Source organism: Melampsora larici-populina, assembly GCF_000204055.1.
Source record: "Melampsora larici-populina 98AG31 unplaced genomic scaffold MELLAscaffold_1, whole genome shotgun sequence".
Lineage (NCBI taxonomy): Eukaryota > Fungi > Basidiomycota > Pucciniomycetes > Pucciniales > Melampsoraceae > Melampsora > Melampsora laricis-populina.
Window position 1 is genome coordinate 792,117 of NW_006768765.1, and position 19,911 is coordinate 812,027.

Genomic DNA, 19,911 nt, shown 5'->3' on the forward strand with positions numbered 1-19,911 from the left:
TTCAATCACAAATCTATTTTGGGACCTTAACCACTTGAAGATTCATTTGTCACTTCCTCTCTTTCTCATCCGTGCTTGATGGGTCACCTTTTTTAAATAAACCTGATGTGATCAAAAAAAAATTAACGCTGCTGAGTGCACGGATATAATATCGCGATGTCCATTATTGAATCATGATCGGATCAGATCCAACCAACAAAGTCCCACGCTCTCGGGTCGCGAGCGACAATATGGGACTTGGTTAAGTTTAAGATCAGATATCAGCACCGTTGATATCAGGAATCAAAATCACCTTTTGAACCTTGAACCTTTGCTTCCTCAAATCCTTCATGTAATCTCAATCCGCTACATCATAAGTTTGGTTGTTGTATCTATCAAAATTTCACGGAAGATATTAAATCATATTCCTTGATATCTAACAAAGAAAACTTCCACACTTTGATTCTGAAACACTCATCGCTCATATGTATGACTCGGCTTATACCCATCTCCGTTCCAACAGATATGATATCTTGGTAGACTCCATAATTTCTCACATTTACCTAATCTGTTGCAGCAGTCAAAGTGAAGGTTAGAAAATTATTTTGTACATATATATATATATATATATTTTCATGTGGTTTTGTCGGATAAGTAGATATCTTATGTGAAAGATCTACATAGGTGATTGTTTTCCGAATTTGAAGTAAAGGGAACTTCATCACACAAGTGGGGGATATCAGGTAAGCGTTTTCTGGTGCACGTTTTGATTTTTCCCACTGCTCGGATGTTTCATCAAGTTGGATGTGAAAATTGACAATCGAGCAACTGGCTCAGACCTCCTAGCCAGTAAACGAGCAGAGGTCAGTGCTGTGCTAGGCTGTGCTAAACCAGCAGTGCGCAAGATGTGAATAATTTCGATGGTTGGTGTTCATGTGAATTTGTGATCAAATCAAGATTTAAATCTCCTTAATATACTGCAAAACCCTTTGAATATTGTTCTCACCAACTCCTTTCATCTTCAGGATCCCAAATGTATCGTTGCTATACGTACGTTGATAAACATTCACATCTTCTTGAATGGAAGAAAAAGTGTGCTTCACTCACCATATACTTGCCCTGCGACGGCCGAGTTGAGATACTTAAAATACGACCCACTCTCGGCAGTAGCACGCGGTGACCCTGGTGTGTTACCTAGCTGTAAGTAAATCTGAAGGGTCATTCAAGTGAGGGTGATTGTGAACATTGAGTGATCCACAATCAGAAAAAGTACACCTGAAGTAGATTACAAGGATAAAGCCTCATGGCTGATTGGCGAGGAGATTTGCTTCACTTAATGTGAGCCTGAAATCCAAGGTTAACATTTAGAACCAAACCCTTGATGTGGATAATGGTATACTTCTCTTTGATCCGATTGAAATATTTCCTTCTGGATAAAAGTAGCTGAAGATCCATATCTCTCATACATAACCACTCTTCTAACATTTTAAACCGCTTCATCAACTGGAAATATGATTTTGTGATCGTGAAATATGTGGAATGAGGCATAGGTATCATCAAACAATACCAACATATTGATGAAGTGGATAGAAAAGTGAATCAGCCTCTCTGGAGGATTTGATTTCTGTGAATGTGCAGCAGAAAAAAGGCGCGTGACATGTGTATCATCAACTTGTAAGCTCCTGTGACATCTTCGTACTGTGTAAGGTGAGGCTTGTGACTTGTTTATTTGACACACCCAGTTCCACCTCTGCGATTTCTTCACCTCCAAACCAATAAATCAGCACAGGTGCAATTGTTCAGTTAGCTTCCTATCAGACCACTCACTGATCATCGAATCTCACAAATTTGAACATCTCTTCGATTTGCAATCAGACCAGGCCTACCATGAACTTTGCTCCATATGCACCACCTCCTGACGAGCACCGACAAGGAACATCCCCTAAACTTTCGCGCAAGCCATCAAGTCCATCAACTTCGGCTCGCTCACCATCATCATCTATGAATAAATCTCATCACGAACCCAATCCTTGGAAATCTTATCAATCTGGTGGTGTTGCTGGTGGAAATCCTATCAATTCCAACCAATACACCTCTCAACAAAACCAACCCAATTTCCAATCTTCTCAATCTCATTCTGGTCTTGAAGCCGGGCCTTCCAATCAATCAAATGCATTCCAATCTTCTACTAACAGACTCGAGCCTGGTGGACAGTTCTTTCCAAGTCCAGAAGCTTACGAAACAAGATTCGGGTCAGTTCTTGAAACCTCGATTGCACTCGATCACAATAAATTGACATTTAGTACCTGTCAACTTGATCTTGAATGAATTCTTAGTTGGAGGGTAGATTTATTATCAGCTTTATCTTATTGTACTCCATTGATGGCCATCTTGATGTTGATCGTCGAAACTCGAAACGATTTCGTACGAATACACGCCTATCAGTCACTTCTCATTGCCTTACCTTTAGCCTTTCTACACTTCATCTTTCTCGCAAGCCATTTCTTTCAGGTTCTTTTATTTCTCATCGATCTAGGTCTCTATGGATGGTTGGGGTCAGCAAAATTTTTTGGATACTTGAATAACCCTATGTTTGATTTGATTTCTCCCACCATGACTCATGTGACTGACCGAAAATTCCATCTGCTTTGAACAAAACTATGTCTTTATGAATGGTTTTACAGATACCAAGCTTATTTTGATGCCGAAGTGCTTGAACGGAAATTATTACCTCATGTGGGACCGTTAGCAGAACGTTGGACTGAAGAAGAATGACGAATCATGGTAAATCAACAAGATAATCATTTGGTAGCGGTGCCTAGGGACTTGAGGTACATCCACAGACAGAACCATCACCAAAACATTTCTCATTTTTTGACTTTATCATTTCTCTTGCTTACGTATATTTACTTGGTGTACTCAATATCTTAATTTATCATGTTTTAGCATGCAACCTTTGCGATGCCGGGACAAGGTAGAGCTACATACAATCTCCTCATCCAGCATTCCATCTGCATCAGCATCCTCAAGGTGCTATGTGATTGTTTGCGTCATCATGTTTCACTCAGGCGGAGCTAGGTACAGGGAGTTGGGTGGATTAATTAGACTCTGAATATGGACGGCTTTTTTCAGATCTTAAGACAAAGATGCTTCAGACAACATTGCATGATGATTTCAAGTGAATGATACACACATTTTGAGTTCAAAGAGATATTGATTGACAAAGGGTGATGTAAATTGCATATGATGATGAAGAGTTGTCTAGAAGTGAAAATTTGCGGGGATACAGCTGTTGAAGACCTCATCTGTATAGTCTTTGCTTATTTCATCCTTGAGGCTCTTATTGCAGTGAAAGAATAAACCAAATGTATAAGATGGTGAGCATGTCCAGGTGATCCACAGATATTGATCAGGCTCCAGATCCATGTAAAGTGTAAGTAACTTAACATGAGCTAAGAAAGTGGCACAAGGACCCTGGAATGCCCCTCTAAAGGGTACATAGTCACAATTAAAGGTTCCTTTTGAGCTCTCTCAGGGCTTCACACAATGGGTTTAGGTATACCTCATGTGGTTTTCACTTTGATCCTTGATATCATTTTGTATACTTTGACCATTGCTAAATAGCGGTTTAAAGACAGTTTGACTAATTAATACCAGCTTATCAATGCTGAGGAACAGCTAGTGGATCACTAAAGTACCCCTTGAATTTCTTCTACCGTGATGGCTGGTTTGAATCGAATTGTCTCAATTATGGTTCTCAAACCTATGCAAAAATTTGTGCAAGTTTCGAGCAACTTCTGTGCAAGACATGAATAGAACTTGCACGGAACTTGCACGGAACTTGCACGTCGGTCTCGCACGGTTTTCGTACCAGTTGGAACAAAATAGCTGGGGTCGTCAAAAAATTTAATGCGCAAGATTGGTGCAAGAAATCTTGCACGGATCTTGCACGTCGGTCTTGCACAGTTCTTGCACAGGTTTGAGAACCATAAATGTATTCAATAGTGACTTGGAATTATGGGTCACATACAACAGGAAATTGGGGCCGTGCAAAAAGAAAACTTTCTTTGCAACTACCCTTTATAGGGGCATTCCGGGGTCCTGTGGCACGCTCCTTGACTTGTTTACTCTCACTTCTGAGGGTGTCTGTGTCAATTGAAGTATCTTTGTGTGATTAGCTGTTTTAAGATCACTTGCAATAGACTCAGAGCTTGTCAAGAGCTTTGAAAGTGTAGATAGTAACGCACCCATGACGCCCAAGAATCTTACACCAGAGTGGGGGGATCTTGATTGCGACAAACAGCCTATGAATACTAAATCATATGACTCCTTGCTTGCAGTTCCAAGCTTTCTGGTACTTGGCCAAGTATCACACATGTACCTCTTTCAAGAATAGTGGACTGGCAACTGCCAATCTCAAGCTTTCCAAAGTAGGGACCAGTGGGAGTACATTGTGGCCGTTCACAAATAGCATTCACGTGTCACAGCCAATACACAGCACTGTAGTTTTTTTTTCATCTCATACATGGAGAGTTTCACGTAATATATAGGGTGACACCCTCGGCTCCGAGTGATCGGTGATCGGGTAGTAGCCTAATATTATGTAGCCGCCTTCAAAGATCCATATTCCATAGTCTGCTTGTTTACCTCTTCAACTTCCTTTTCCTCATTCTCGCACTCAAGATTCCAACAAGATGCCATTCTCGTTGATTGAAACCCTCAGGAAACGTGAGTTTCAAACATGTCGACCATATAGACTCTTCAAAACAAAAGGTTGATCATCACTCTCGTCTCAACATAGGCTATCTTGACACCATCCAATCCGTCAAGCCAACCAATGGACGGTGGAAGATATTGGTAGTCGACAAACATTCAAAGAACTTGATCGAGGGTGTCTTGAAAACCTTTGAGATCCTCGAACTTGGAGTCCAACGTACTGCTTCTCACTTCATTTGCCTCAAGATCTCAGCTTGTGATTGACGTTGTTCCCCTCAAACTGCAACCATTCCAGAAATCGACTCCATCGAAACTCCTAGACAACCTTCGCCTAATCTTGAGGCCATTTACATTCTTGCTCCTACGGCTAAGAACGTCGATCGAATCATCAGTGACTTTGCCCCTGCTCAACCTCCTAGCCGAAAAGGTCCCCCAGTGCCATCCGGTGGTGTCAAGTACGCTGGAGCGCATCTCTTCTTCATAGATGGTGAGGTTGATAGCTTCCAATCTAAAGTACAACATGTGATTTTTGTTGATGTTCGGGGTTGAATTCAACATCAGCACTCGATGATGCATTGGTCAATGTCTTAACATCATCTCCTGCAGCTAGTTATCTTCGACAGTTGGTCGAACTCTTCACCAACATTTGGCCAGAAGAACCACAAGTCTACACACTTCGCCCGCCTAATCCACGTAGCTTGTTCACTCTTTATGGTCCACCTGAACGTTCAGTGCAAGATGCAATAGCTAATTGGGAGGATGAACTGGGTTGGATTAGCAAATCCGTAACTACTTACTTTTCTGAATTTATCTTAACCTACACCCATGCTGATATTCATTTAGCTCATCTCTTTTGCTCCTCAAATAGCTCGTCAATCTTCTTGCAACACTTGGAGAAAAACCTTATATACGTTATTATAATCCATCTACTACACCACTCGGTCCTGCTGCTGCAGCGAAAGAACATCTTTGTAAAAGGCTAGCTTCTTTCTTGCAAAAAGATTTGGATGATTATTGTGATACCAATGAAGATTTTCCGGCAAGCTGCACCAATTTCTTGTTTGAATTCGGGGAATCTCTACTCAAAATGCTGACATCTTGACTTTTGTAGCCTGTTGTAGACCCTCCAAGACCTCGTGGGACGATGTTCATCACTGAGAGAGCTATGGATCTTCAAGCACCTTTGCTACATGAATTCACTTATCAAGCAATGTGTAATGACCTGCTCGATATCAAAGACAACAAATACATGTAGAATCCAATCAAAACACTACCTTTCAACGAGAATACCGTCCGTGAACTAAAATTGACGTCTCTTTGTGCAGATATTCATTCAAAGATCAATCCGGTGAACATGAAGAAAAAGAAGTAACCCTTTCTGAAGATGACAAGGTTTGGGTGGAAGTACGACATATGCATATGAAAGATGCACTTGATAAGTTGATTCACGATTTCAAGGCTTATGCTACTGAACATGGACACCTTACCAATGGTAGCAGTTTGAATGACATGAAGGATATGTTGGCTAGTCTACCTCATTTAAAAGAGAGTAAAGAGAAGGTAAGTAAATTTTTTTTCACATGGAGCTGCACACCTTGCTGATTATGACTGGTGTGTTTGATTTTAAGCTTTCGTTACATCTTAGTATGGCTGAAACTTGTATGGACTTATTTGAGAAGAAACAATTACCTTTAGCTGCTTCTGTAGAGCAATGTTGTTCAACTGGGATGACAGCTGAAGGAAAAACACCGAAATCAATTGTTGAAGAGATGGTACCCCTGCTGGATGATCGCGCTGTTAGGTCCGTATTGTTACTCTTTTGAAACGTTAGTAAGTATAAGTATACGTAAGATCTTCATGCAAACTCATGGAACCATGCTTTTTCACCATAGTACCACCGATAAGCTTCGAATCATTGCATTGTATGTTTTATATCGAGATGGAGTACCTGATGAAGACAGACGTAGATTATATCAACATGCTAAATTGGGATTAAATGAGATGGATGCAGTAAACAATTTGATACATTTAGGCGCAAATGTTGCCAAAGACTCGGGTAAAAAACGAAAAGTATTGTTTAAACAACCTCTGGACGAGAATGATTACGATATATCTAGGTATCGACCTCTAGTGAAATTGATGCTTGAGGTAGCGTTTCTTGAACGCAGAAATTCCTTTACTGATAGAACTTTTTCTGAACCATGATTTATGTTTGTATCGATTTGACAGGATGCAGTGGCGAATAAATTGGATCAAACTGTGTTTCCGTACATGGGAGAAAGTCCATCTACCAATGCAAAACTGAACGGAAGTGGTTTAGCAGCTTATTCAACAGCTGCACCTACTTCATTACGTAGCGCAAAACCAAGTTGGCAGAAACCTAAATCGAAGGCAGTCGTTGAGAATCGACCACGGATGATTGTCTTTGTTGCAGGAGGGATGACTCATTCAGAGATCAGATCAGCATATGCTGTCTCGGAAGCTCATTCAAAAGATGTCATCATAGGTCAGGCTTCTTCTCCTACTGATTTCTCTGTATCTATCTGAAACTGATCACTCGATAATGGGTTCATGTTTTGGGACGTGTATAGGCTCAACATCAATTTATACTCCCAAGGCATTTATTCACGATCTTTCACGTCTAGATCGAGGTGGTTCGAGTGGCTCTAATCAACCCCCACCTTCATCAGCCTATGAAGGGAAACAGGCCAGATTACCAAAGAGAGCACCAGACCCACGTCAACGTGATGATCGATATGCATACGAACCACCAGATGCAGTAGTAGCACCACCACCGCGTTCTGCACCGTCTTATCCAACACATAGACCAGCACCGCCGCCTTTGACTTCTCAAGCTGCTTTGATGCCACCTGCAATGGATCCTAGACTTCAACCACCAATGCCTTCACCTTCTTTATCTAGTTATAGTAAACCTGAAAAAGAGAAGAAAAAAGGATTTTTCAGTAGAAGTAAGAAATGAGACTCTTGATGATTTTGGTTTGTGTTGGTTTTGGTTTTGTTTTTTTCTGTAGAAAGGAGAAATGTGTAATAAATCTTTATTTAATTTTTTTACTTTGAGTTTATGTTTTTTCATCATTTTTTTCTATATTTTCTTTATGATGATCATGATATACATAGATTTTTATTGATTTGTTATTTTTTTGAGACACTTTTGTTTACATCTATGATTACCTTTTAAGATGATGAGTTGAATAAAAAAAGAATGAAAAGAATGAAATGGAAGCGGATTGTATTTTTTTGGTGATGGGTAGCGAGAGCAAATGTGTTGAAGATGTGCGAGATCCATGTATGTGCATTTGACGCGATGACCCGGATCGTTGTAGCCGATGCTAAAACCATAGTTTCTTTCGGATAGTATCGAAGACATGACGTGTTAATCCAGATTAAAGATCCTTGATGCCGCTAGGAAACCCACCCAAGATGCAGGACCTCTGTGAAGAGCTTTCATGACTCACCAGAGTTTTACGCACGACATTGAGCACATTGGTTTTCTTCACAAGAACACCTTGGTCGCTGAGTATGATTTCAGGATGTTTATTATTTGGTTCCAACGGAACTACTAGCACTAGTACACGTGGCGACGAGTCGATTATGCATATTCTTTATTGAGATCAATTTGGGGGTTGAAGGAGGTTTATGACCAAGGATGAGCTGGTTTATGCCCTTATCAATATTTGTATTCGCAACCAAATGTTGTTCTACCTGAAGAGTCAATCTTTTGAGGGTGGTCATGGCATTAAAAGTTGAAAATCATATTTTGAAGAACAGCATGAATTCGCAATTATCCAAGCCAAAGTCGCCTTGGTTTCTGCACCTAGATGCAATTTTGAGCATGCCCATTTTTAAGGCCTGCCCCAAGAAGAGCATTTTCACTTTGGGGCTCCTGATGATTTGGGAACACGGCTCATATCCTAGGACTCAGTGAAGGCAAGAGAATTGGGCAATAAATATCTCCACTCAGGTCTGGTCAACAGGGTGTACAATACGCTGATAGTTTTCCACTATGCTGTTTTGTTGAAGTTGTTCCGGTCTCCCGAGTCCCCATCCAGAAACAAAATCTAGCGATCGTCTTAGCCAAGACATTTGTTCGTACAGAACTTTGATCCTCGGTGTCATGTACCCAGATGTACCCTATGATATCAAGATTAAACATTTCAGGATAGGCAATGGATGCCGACTATCAAAAAACGGCTCACATAAATGATTATCTGATTTCTTTCCGAACTGTCACATTCACTTCCGGAGTCCTGATGCCAAGGCCACAAGTTGTTCGCATCCTAGCAACAAGTTTTACATCTCGGGGATACACAGCTAAATTTGAAGTGTCATAGGTGCAAATCCTTCATTTTCAAGATTTAATTGGAGGATAGCCATGAAACAAGTCGACCAACGTGCCAAAAAGAGGGTTAAACTCGAAAAAGGTAGCGAGAGTCAGTTTCGATCCGACGACCTCTGGGTGGCGTTCCACAGACGTAGTGTCAAGGTATGAGCCCAGCGCGCTACCAGCTGCGCCATCTCGCTTCATAACGGTCTACACGGTTTTCACTATATATTCTGCAACGCCGTGCAGATCTATGTGACCCACAAACGGGGTTTTTAATTGAACGAAAGGAAACATCAGGTCAACACAAAAAATAGACTGTAAGTGACCGGTGATGTTGATGGGCGTACCTACCTATCTAGAACTTCAGGGTAAAGGAACCATCCTCGACCGCACCGTTGGTGATATTGGTCCGTTGGACTCCAGAGTTGTTGTTCTGACTGATGTGATAAGATGAGAGTTCGAGGTAAGATAGTAAGAGGGAGAGAGAGGCGGAGAATGGAAATCTGCCGAGAGTCCTTCTGAATAATTTTGTGGAAGAGAGGAGGAAGATAAAGTTGCCCGTTGGCTGCATGGAATCGAGGGTTTGAGTTCTTATCGGTATCTCTGTAAGTCCATAAGTATGGGTTTAGAATATGTGTAAATCACGTTGTGATTTCGTTGCTTGCCATTGTTCGATGACGATGAAGCAAAGTGAGAAGTTCAAGAGCTCAGCAAACAAATCATGACCAGTATCACTTTATTAGCAAACCTCGTATTTTCTATCGTAGCATACATCTTAACTAACCAACTAATCCCATTATTATCTCAAACTTTAATATCAGCTGGTCTGAAAGGAAAAGATTTACTTAAGCGACAATCTACTGGTGGTGGTGGTTTTCCTGCTAATGCTTCAATCAAAAGTACTGTAGCACTCAAATCTCAACCTGGTGATTCAAATAAAGAAGCAACTTCATCTGAATTCATGTAAGGTTTATCATTTTCTTTCTGAAATGTTATCTTATGGTAATCTTTTCTTTTGATGTTTGCTTACTATAAAAATGTATTGGATTTCTGCGACAGGATAGACCCGAATCGACCGGTCTGATTGCTGGAAGCATCTATGTTCTAGTCCTTTCGGTCTTTGTCCCATTACCATATTATACCCATTTCTTGTCATCGCCCGATGCACCAGGCTCGACTGCTTTCTCAACTGTAACCGATCAAGAGCTTGGACAGCTACCCAATCCATCAACGGTTCCTTTTCCACATTCTAGCTTAAGCGCTAATCTCGCCAGTATTCTTTCACTCCTTAGCGCTGTGTTTTTAGGGTTCTTGGATGATGTGTTTGATATTCGTTGGAGGTTTAAACTGCCGATCCCTGGTAAGTTTCAGTACATTTACTTTTTATGCGGCATCTTAAATTCTGGGGGTTCTGATACTGACCTAATTAATCTATTTCCAGTCATCGCATCAGTTCCACTTTTAACAGCTTACGCCGCTGCTGCAGGTGCCACTGATATCATCATCCCGCATATATTGGGACTCAGGAATTTATTGGGAGTTGAGAAGACCAATGGGTTAATTAGCATAGGTACTTCTTTTCGTCTCTCTATCTATCTGACCGTCTCTTGTTGATATTTTTCTGACACTCGACTCATCTTGCATTCTAAAGGGCCACTTTACTACCTCTACATGTCTATGTTATCTACATTTTGTACCAACAGTATCAACATCCTCGCAGGTGTTAATGGGGTTGAAGTCGGCCAGTCGATCATCATTTGCCTTTCAATTATTTTAAATGATTTGCTATACATCAAGCTTGACCTCAATGACCTCGGTATTCAAAGAGAGTTCAGTTTTGGATTATCTCATGGCAGTCAACAATTGGAAGATCGACACTTGTTTTCGTTTTGTATGATGACTCCATTGTTAGCAGTTATGCTAGCACTCATCAAACACAATTGGTAAGTTTTGTCATTCAAGAACAACAAGGACATGGGATTGAACATTCTTCCCTATCTTACATCAATAGGTATCCTGCGCGTACCTTTGTGGGTGATACATTTTGTTATTTCGCAGGAATGGCCTTTGCAGTGGTTGGAATCCTCGGCCATTTTTCGAAAACCGTCCTATTATTCTTCATTCCTCAGATTTTCAATTTCCTTTACTCTTGTCCTCAACTCTTCGGGCTTATTCCGATTCCAAGACATAGACTTCCAGCACGAGATCCGGTGACTGATCGATTGAAACCTTCAATGGTTCACTTTACTGAGCCATGTAGATTTGTTGGATGCCTTCGCATACTTGAAACATTTGGGTTGATACGCTTATTAAGGAATCGAGAAGGAGAAGTAATAGGTTGTTCAAATTTAACTTTATTGAACTTGTTGTTAATTTGGTTTGGAGAAATGAGAGAGGATAAGTTAACAATGGTAATGATGGGATCTCAAGTGTTTGGTACTTTGATTGGACTCGGAATTCGGTATGGGATGTCAGGACTTTTTTATGATTTGTCAATGAGGAGATAAAGATGTTGTCATAGATTTGCATATTTCTAATATTGAATATCAGCATGGTTTTTATGTGATTATTCACGTTATATATACAGCCTATCATCATATGATCATAGGTCAGTCGGATTCCCTAGGGCTTGAGATTACTTTGCTTAGGTGACCAGATGTTGGCTTCTTATATCCCCATCATCAAGCTAGATCAATACTATGGCCCCGAACATTTAGAAATGTGTATGCATCTGTGTATGTTGGGTGGCTGTCCCTCATGAAGGACTTTCGGAATGGAATTTAGATTCCAAAATGGTTTCACATTGATACATAGAAATCTAGTTGGTCAGTTCATTTGGAATATATCAGGGAGGTTCAGGATGGAATGATGACTAAGATACAACTGTCACTAAATCAACAAGCTGCCTGAAATTTATAAATGTTGGAAAACTATTAAATAAGCCACGTGGGATGCACATTCCTAGTGTTTTTGAAAAAGAAATGAAGGGCCGGAGGCCAAAGTAGAGTACATAAAACTTTAGGCACTCCTTAGCCACCTTGAGCTCCACAATTATCATGCAAAACTTCTTGAAGGCTCAGGATGCCCCTGGAGAATAAAAATATCAAATGCAGGATGGTATGAATCCATTGATGAACCCATCTTATAATTGTGCGAAAGCAGAAAATGTCAATGTGTTACTGATGATTAAGACGAGGATGGCGGTCCATTGAAGAAGACCTTAAGAATTCTCTCTGGCATTCGGCATTCTTATTCTTTACCATTTTAGTCTAGAGGCTTGAAATTCGTGTAGACGCAAGACCTCCTCAATGAAATTATACGAAACCAAACTTGTAGCTTACTTATCATGAAAAAGTAAATAATACTACGTTACTAGGTAGACAGATGCAGTACATACAATAATCCGTTTGTCGAAATGAAGGAAGATATATTAATGTTATGCAACGATGAAATATCAGGGTGGTATATACGTCAGAAAGTCGCATTCTTCAAGCAGTCTTTGACTTCATGATTTTTTCTGCGGCCATCTCGGCAATGGCGTATACGGTCATTGATGGATGTGCGGCTATATGAGTTGGAATGATACTGTGAAAGTTTAATTAACACGGAGAAAGTAAGTAAGATAGTCATTGATTTAGAAATTTTGATTCATCATGATTAGAAATGGTGTATACCTAGCGTCAACAACCCTCAAATTCTTTACGCCGTATACTTTCAATTCGGTGTCTACAACCCCACCATGCTCGCGAGGCAACATGGCTGCGGTTCCTATGGCATGATCTAAGATGGAAGAATTCGAAAATATCATAAAATCAGTCCATGATACACAGCTCTGAAGCGTTGAGAACTAACAATTGGGTGAGGAAGCCGATTTGACCCATGAACTCCACTGCTCATCGGTTTTCACTGCGTCACCTGGAGTAAATTCTTTTACAATGACACTTTGCATCGATGGACGGTCCATGATAGCCCTGGAATGTTTGCTCGCCTTTGAAAGGAGCCAAAGGTCATAGGGATGCTTGAAATAAGCTGTAGATTGAAAAGAGTTAGGGACGATGTCAAGTTCATCAAGGTATCTAGGTGCATGACTAAAAGTCGACATACCTGGGTCAATCTGCGGCGGCATTTGTGGATCGCGGCTACTGATGTGGGTTTCTCCTCGTGATAGGGGATATTGTAGGGTAGCTCCAATCCCAATACTGATTGGAAATGCAAGTCAGTCTCAGCTTCCTCTACATGATCGGAAGGACTGTATACTCTCAGAATACGCACAGAGAACCATTTGGAGGATGGGTGGCTCCAAGGAAGGACTGCAAAGTAGGGAGGAACATCGTTGTTAGTATCAAGAATGTCAAAGATACTCTTATTGGGTGGCATTTACCAAACCTTGGTTTGCAACAATAAATTCTATAGGTGTACCATGCAGGAGCTGTGCCTTGATGGCATCGAAGATTGGTTTGGGTATGTGAGATGAGTCGCTTTCTAAGACCTTCAAACCTTCGTCCATTTCTGCCTTGGTTAAGATGGCACTTAGTGGCTCATAATCCAATAGCGGGTTGATAGTAGTTAAAATACCGTTGCATTGTTCGCTGTAGAGTTTCATTTGTTCAGCAGCAAAAGTAGGATTGGTCTGAAGATCGTCCCCAGAGGTGAGGCCAGCTTTAAGCTGATAAGTGTTAAAGATGGCGGCATGATCTGCGAGATTTGATCCTACACCCGGGAGGTTGACTACGACCGGAATACCAAATTTAGTCAAGACCGATGGGTTACCCATCCCACTTCGCTCCAAAATGGCAGGCGTGCCAATGGACCCAGCACTCAGGATGATCTCTTTGCGGGCTAAGCCCGTTTTTTTGACGCCTTGAGATGAATATTCGACACCTCGCACAATGACTTGTCCATCATCCGACTTAGAGGTCAAGAGCCGATCTACTTCTGATTCCACCTGGACAATTAAATTTGGGCGCGAGGCAATTGGGAAATCTGTAAAAGAAAACGATGGGCATCAGAAATGCTGCTAGACATCGGGAAATGCTAATACGTATTCACAATATGCTTTAGCACTTGTCATTCTTTCGGCCTTTTCGTCGATCGTTGCGGCAAAGTAATAAGGGCCTTGTAATTCCCCTTGGAAGGAGTCTTTTAATTTCTTGAGGTGACCAAGATCTTTTGCTGCTGCAAAATATCCTTGCACATTCGGAGGCAAATACTTTGGAAAGGTCGTTTCGACAACTCCCTTCAAACCATGATATTTGGGGTCGAACGTAAAATTGTGAGTAGTGGGGGCAATGAATTTTTCCGACTTCTTGGAAGCTTGATCGAATTCCGACCACCCCCTAATGTGGATCAAAAGCTGTTTGTAAGTCGCTTTGATTGCTTGTGATTTACAGATATATATGGGACGCCTACCATCCTGGATTTCCCAGTGATTCGATGGTATCATAATCGTGGCGAGATGCTTTTGTGGCGACCATAAAATTCAACGCTGAAGATCCACCCAAGACCTGATATGAGCAATGAAAAAAAGTAAGATTGATCAGTGAGGCAAGTTCCTGTGATTTGGTAAATCAGGCTAAACCCATAATCAGCTTCATCTTTTTGACTAACTTTACCGCGAGGATAAATCATTGTTCGGCCACCTGCTCCAGTTATAGGAACGGTGGTATAGTTCCAATCGACTCCACTTCGGAAGGTACTACCTGTAGGGTGAAATCACCACCAGTTAGTCTGGATTCTGGTCTTGTCCAAATGTTGAAAAGACTCACCGGCTAAGCCAGGAATGGAGATCCCGGTGTTGCCAAGCCCCTTTTGGCCCGCCTACAAGAGACAATCTTTGATTCAAAAATGCAATTTTTATTGCAGATAGCGAAACTTCGGCCTACCTCAAGGACCAAAACCGTGATGCTTGGGTCTTCTGAGATTCTGGAGGCGACAGCCAGTCCTAAAATTTGTCAAAAAATTCCATTTTAATATGCACATTTTTGTGGTCATATCCATTCAACGTATGTCAAAACTCACCGGCTGTTCCACCTCCCACAACAATGTAATCAAACTCATTTGAATCTGTGTGAGCACAATGAATGGTGGTAGACAAAGCTATCAAAGACAAGACAACTGTGTAAAAATGACGAATAAATTGGTCCATGGTGATAGAGATCAGCTCCTAGCGATCTTCTGACTTTTGGAATCGAAGAAAGATAAATGTGCAAGTGAGCTAAAATTGGTGTACGGGTCAAGAAAAAACAAAAAGGAAAGGGGGTTTTATCCAGAACAGAGAGATGATCGAGTGGATGACTCATAAGTCTGTAGTTCCGTTCATCCAGTAAGACATCGCGAGACATCGCAGTATTGAAAGTTGGATTTGATATGTACACCAATTTAACTGCAAGCCTTCAGCCTCGCGAGGCGGGCGTGGGACTTTGTTAACTTTATCCGGGCCTATCCGGGCTCCCATTTCGTTAAAGACTTTGTTACAACTTTTATCCGGGCTTCGAATTTGTTAAAACTCAACAAAGTCCCACGCCGACTCTCGCGCGCTTCGAGCGCAGCAGGACTTTGTTGAGGTTACCATTTCGTGCTACATATTTGTTATGTTTGAATTTAAATTCCTTTTTCAAATGAGATCTTGCTATTGCACCAGGGGGTAAAGTCTGGTAACCTTCCTCGGCCTCTGGTGGTTCTGGAAAGCTGCACAAATTTTGCTACGAGAACCAAGACAAAATCAAGCTGAACACCCAACCCGGCGCCCCGAGGGGACCCCGGGCCCTGACACGCCTGGAGTTGTTCATTTGAATGGCAACCCAAAAAGAATTTGGTAAAAGACAAACAAGAAAGAGGAGAAAAACAAGAGTCAAGAATGGGATGCTTCAGCAGAGGTGCCAGAAGGCATGATGATATCAATAAACCAGGCTCATCTGAGACTGCACCCTCAAAGTAGTCACAAAGTTTGTTTTTGGTTTTTTTATACTTCTTTTTATGTGGACGACAACCATCATCATTGTCATCTTCTCCTTCATTTGAATCATTCCTCTAGGCTATATCCTCATGTCTGGCTTGTGAGCCGCGCCTAGATTTCCCTTTTTCACAATGACTTGAACACCCTAATTGCAAACCCATAAGAATGAGGCATGAATGCCTTGTTTACAAGATGCCCCAGCTTGTGATACCATAACACCTCAGAATCGATCCGTGTGTGGTCCTCACACTTATATGTGTGTTCTTTGCCCATCTGAATCAAGGTGGGCAGGTTGTAATGGCTGATATTGTCTTGTTGCCAGCCGGAAGAAGCGTGACCCTGCTGATTAGGACCTAGAGCCATTTGAGTGTCCGTCATGCCCTTGGCGCATTCCTGTGATGAAGGTGTGGAAGAGACAGGTATGGAAACTTGGTAAGCACATGCACACACAGAGATAATTCAATTCAGGCGTTTTGACCTACCACATACACCATGTCTGCCTCGGTATGTCAGGTTGATGCGAGCACACAGAATTGGTTTTATTAAACTTTCAAAGTCTTTTCTGGGAGTTCTCTTTTGCTCCTCCTCCATAAGCCCTTTTTTATTACTAGAAGTCACTGTTCATGTCCCATTGTGCACCCTAAAACTTGTATGCGGGCTGACTTCAAAAAAGACTGAAGGGGTGGCCTTTGTCTTTGATAAATCGGCAAAGGACACTAGTAAATCTGGTCAGATCAAGGAAATTGTTTGATATTTCTTTTAGAATCTTCTGTGTGCTCAAATAGACCTGACACACACAGGCAGACATAGTGATATTGACCAGATCCAACACCCTGAGATGGCATGGAACCGTTCAGCGTTCCAGGAACCTCAATGAAAGAAGAATACACACCATTGAGTTGTGTGCTGGCTTTAGGCTTCACAGAGAACAGACTCTGCGAGGTTGAAGTTGGTAGATTCTGTGTACGTTCAAAGTTTACCTTGGTCATTGGACCAAAGTGGGTCTTGACCAAGGCACTGTTTACCTCAGCTGCAGCCATGAAAGCCTTACAACCTTGTTCCTGTCATGCCAACTAGGGTCAGCTAGGATGTAAAAGCGGAACACTATGAAATGAGACTTGCCTGACTGCTGAGAGTCTTATCTAGCTGGATTTCTTTTGGAGGGATGCTAACAGCCACTACTCTACCCACTAAATTGACAAAAATGACTGTTTCTTCCTCACCTACAATTACTGGAGACTTGGATTGCTGAATTGCTAACTCATTTAGGGTGTTGATGTTTGGATATTGTAGGGCAAAAGGTGTTGGAGATGCAGGGTGAGCGGTGAAGTGGTCAAGGGATTGCTTGATGTGTTGGACACAGGTGAGGAGGCTGTCCTGCCAACCGGTGAGCGGTTTAAGGAGAGAGAAGTCATCCACAATCTTGTTGACACTGTTCGGAATGTCTCCGGGGTTAAGGTGGTGTGTGTGTTGCAGGAAATACGCTAAGGCTAAGTCAAATTTAACAAGAATTACCCTGGTGTGTCCAAAGACGCCATGGAGGTAGTGTGCGACCATAGAACGGCGGCAATAGGTGCTTCAGAAATGATAAGCTGGGACATCTGGCCTAAGGTGTTTGGGTGCTTTGTGGTGCAAGGCTTTGGTTTGGTTGCGACACGTCAATTCTTAGTCTTCTTCAAAGTTTTTGGTTTGAGCTGAGCGCCTTTTGCCTTCTTGATTGTGGGAGGTGGTTTGGGCGCAGGAGCTTGTTTGGGTGCAGGATGTAGTTTGGTTGTGGGGGCTTGTTTGGTCAGAGGATCAGCAGCGGAAGTTGCACTAAGGCCAGAATAAATAGTGCAGCATTAGACAATGCCGAGATTTTCAAACTAGGAAAGCTAGTAGTACCTTGGTCCTTTGGGCGGCAGAGAATTGTCCAGGTCTGACAGGTCGGTGAGCTCTGACTTGTAGCTTGATTCGTTGGTGGTTGATTGTTGATTGTCGGATGGGAAGCTTGAGTTCGCGCACAGTTTGGGAGGACATCAAAATCTTGCTCCATGCATCCAAGAGCACATCCGGGTACCCTGTATGCATGCAGAATCAAGCTCAAATATCAGGCTCAGAGCTATAATTCCTGAAGCAGGTTGCAAAAATTCATAATTGAAAAAGATAAAAATAAAGACAGGTATCAAACCTTTAGCTCTGAGAAGGGTCCTGGATGATGCATGGTGGATTGTTTTGCCAATGACAGTGGGTTCAATTGCGTTTCATGACTGACAGTACTTGAATAAAGGAAGATGGGCTTGTGCGATGGTGAGCAATGTGAAATTTTAGTGGAACATCAGAAGGGTTCATTGGTGGGTAAGCCGTCACATTTTGACTGCAGTACCGTTACAGTCATTGAATTTGTGGTACCGGTACATAGGTCTGAGGCAGTGATGATGCGACCACAGTACCAGTAAATGAGTGTGAAGTGTGGTGAATAGGTTAAGGCGGTGAAAGTGTGACTATGGCTGCGGTACCGGTACTGGGACTGGGACCAATGAATGCAATTTGGGTAACCGGTAACACCAGGTGCATGCTGTGATATACCTTGCGCACTCACGTGGTGGGCGGGGCGCAATTGGCCTGCCCCAGGGGCAGGCCTTTTGGAGCCTAAATTGGAGGTGGCGTGCCCAATTTAGGTTTAGGTCTATTCCACCAAGTTACTGTGTGAAAAAAATTCAAATCACACTTCAAAGCACTCACCTTACAACATATCCTCAATCTCAAAGCCACCTTCAGCAATATAATCCTTCCATATCATGCCAAAAACCAAATCCTCCTTGTCAAAGTCCGCCTCAGCCAAGTGGAACCAACCTACTGTCAGATTTGGAAAGTGATGGACAGCATTCTTGATGTCTGCTGAACTGAACGCATCAACAAACCGCCGCCGGGCTCAATGTCAGCACTGTAAGGCTACGTTGGATGGAAAGTCAAGTGGATTATTTAATCATATCACCAAGAAATGCCCGTCAATCTCAATCTCAAAAAAGTCAGAATACAAACAGCTCATACTTGCTGAGCATAATGAGAAGACTGGGCGATCAAACTCTCAACCTGCAACGGAAACTGGCTTAAGTGATGATGGCGCTTGCCCACTGGTTCCAAAGTCGAAACTCATCCATGATTTCAGCTCACTGCATCACTTCAGAACGTACAACAAGGCCAAGTTAGCTGATCTCGATGAAGAGCTTTTGAAATGCCTCATCTCGGGGAAGGTAGCCTTTAGATTCCTTCACTACAAATTTTTCTTGAACTATCAAAAAATGCTAGCTGTATGTGTATTCAAGCCTCCTCCTCAATATCGGACGATGGAAAATGTACTTCCAATTTTACATGCTAAACACAAGATAGCAATCAAAGAGAAATTGGCGAAACAGTCAAATTTGACCATCACTTTAGATGGCTGGACTGACGTATCAAAAAATAGTATATACGCAGTTTTAGTTTTACAAGGCACCGAAGTCAAGCAGTTCATTGATGTTCTCGAACTGAATCAAAAGCGTCATACCTCTGAAAATACCTTTTCCGCTTTCAGATCGGTGCTGTTGTCACTGATTCTCCATCAGTTATAATCACGTTTCGTGTGAGTCAACTTTTCAAGGTGCTTCTTGTTTCTTTTCACTGACTTGTGATCTCACATGAATGTTTCTCTCTCTTTGTGAAATGATAGAAAATCATTGCTGAGGAACATCCAGCGATCATCACCTTACCCTGCTGTCTTCATGTTATCAACTTGGTTACTAAAGATATTCTGTCGCATACAAGCATGAAGGAAGTAGTCTCCAACAACAAAGAACTAGTCAATTTTTTTACCAAAGCTCATTATTGGATGCAATGGTTAGAGAACTGGCGAGTTATGGAGAAGGTCGGACACGGAATCAAAACTTTCTCCGAG

The 19,911-nt window shown here is 41.9% G+C and overlaps 5 protein-coding genes across 5 annotated transcripts; 3 read left to right on the top strand and 2 right to left on the bottom strand.

Moving 5' to 3' along the window:
* Positions 1-1,795: 1,795 nt before the first annotated feature.
* On the top strand, positions 1,796-3,183 carry MELLADRAFT_76240 (uncharacterized protein; the record flags this gene model as incomplete). The annotated part of the gene is made up of 3 exons (XM_007403484.1): positions 1,796-2,231; positions 2,316-2,534; positions 2,664-3,183. The coding sequence occupies 3 exons, from the start codon at positions 1,867-1,869 to the stop codon at positions 2,752-2,754; spliced, it is 675 nt and encodes a 224-aa protein (XP_007403546.1).
* A 1,451-nt stretch (positions 3,184-4,634) lies between these two features.
* Positions 4,635-7,951, top strand: MELLADRAFT_114806 (uncharacterized protein; the record flags this gene model as incomplete). Its single annotated transcript, XM_007403485.1, has 11 exons — positions 4,635-4,707; positions 4,781-4,912; positions 4,991-5,182; positions 5,257-5,480; positions 5,564-5,666; positions 5,817-5,946; positions 6,021-6,255; positions 6,324-6,496; positions 6,588-6,843; positions 6,925-7,201; positions 7,287-7,951. The coding sequence occupies 11 exons, from the start codon at positions 4,674-4,676 to the stop codon at positions 7,673-7,675; spliced, it is 2,145 nt and encodes a 714-aa protein (XP_007403547.1).
* A 1,779-nt stretch (positions 7,952-9,730) lies between these two features.
* MELLADRAFT_73788 (uncharacterized protein) lies at positions 9,731-11,617 on the top strand (the record flags this gene model as incomplete). The annotated part of the gene is made up of 6 exons (XM_007403486.1): positions 9,731-10,003; positions 10,105-10,400; positions 10,482-10,610; positions 10,692-10,869; positions 10,897-10,983; positions 11,052-11,617. 6 exons carry the CDS (start codon positions 9,762-9,764, stop codon positions 11,545-11,547), a joined length of 1,428 nt encoding a protein of 475 aa, XP_007403548.1.
* A 766-nt stretch (positions 11,618-12,383) lies between these two features.
* MELLADRAFT_46305 (uncharacterized protein) lies at positions 12,384-15,363 on the bottom strand (the record flags this gene model as incomplete). Its single annotated transcript, XM_007404065.1, has 12 exons — positions 12,384-12,625; positions 12,715-12,820; positions 12,893-13,069; positions 13,145-13,239; positions 13,313-13,350; positions 13,440-14,023; positions 14,090-14,376; positions 14,450-14,544; positions 14,648-14,739; positions 14,806-14,857; positions 14,923-14,981; positions 15,059-15,363. The coding sequence occupies 12 exons, from the start codon at positions 15,183-15,185 to the stop codon at positions 12,529-12,531; spliced, it is 1,809 nt and encodes a 602-aa protein (XP_007404127.1).
* A 1,366-nt stretch (positions 15,364-16,729) lies between these two features.
* On the bottom strand, positions 16,730-17,596 carry MELLADRAFT_58397 (uncharacterized protein; the record flags this gene model as incomplete). The annotated part of the gene is made up of 3 exons (XM_007404064.1): positions 16,730-17,056; positions 17,223-17,427; positions 17,511-17,596. 3 exons carry the CDS (start codon positions 17,594-17,596, stop codon positions 16,730-16,732), a joined length of 618 nt encoding a protein of 205 aa, XP_007404126.1.
* Positions 17,597-19,911: the final 2,315 nt, after the last annotated feature.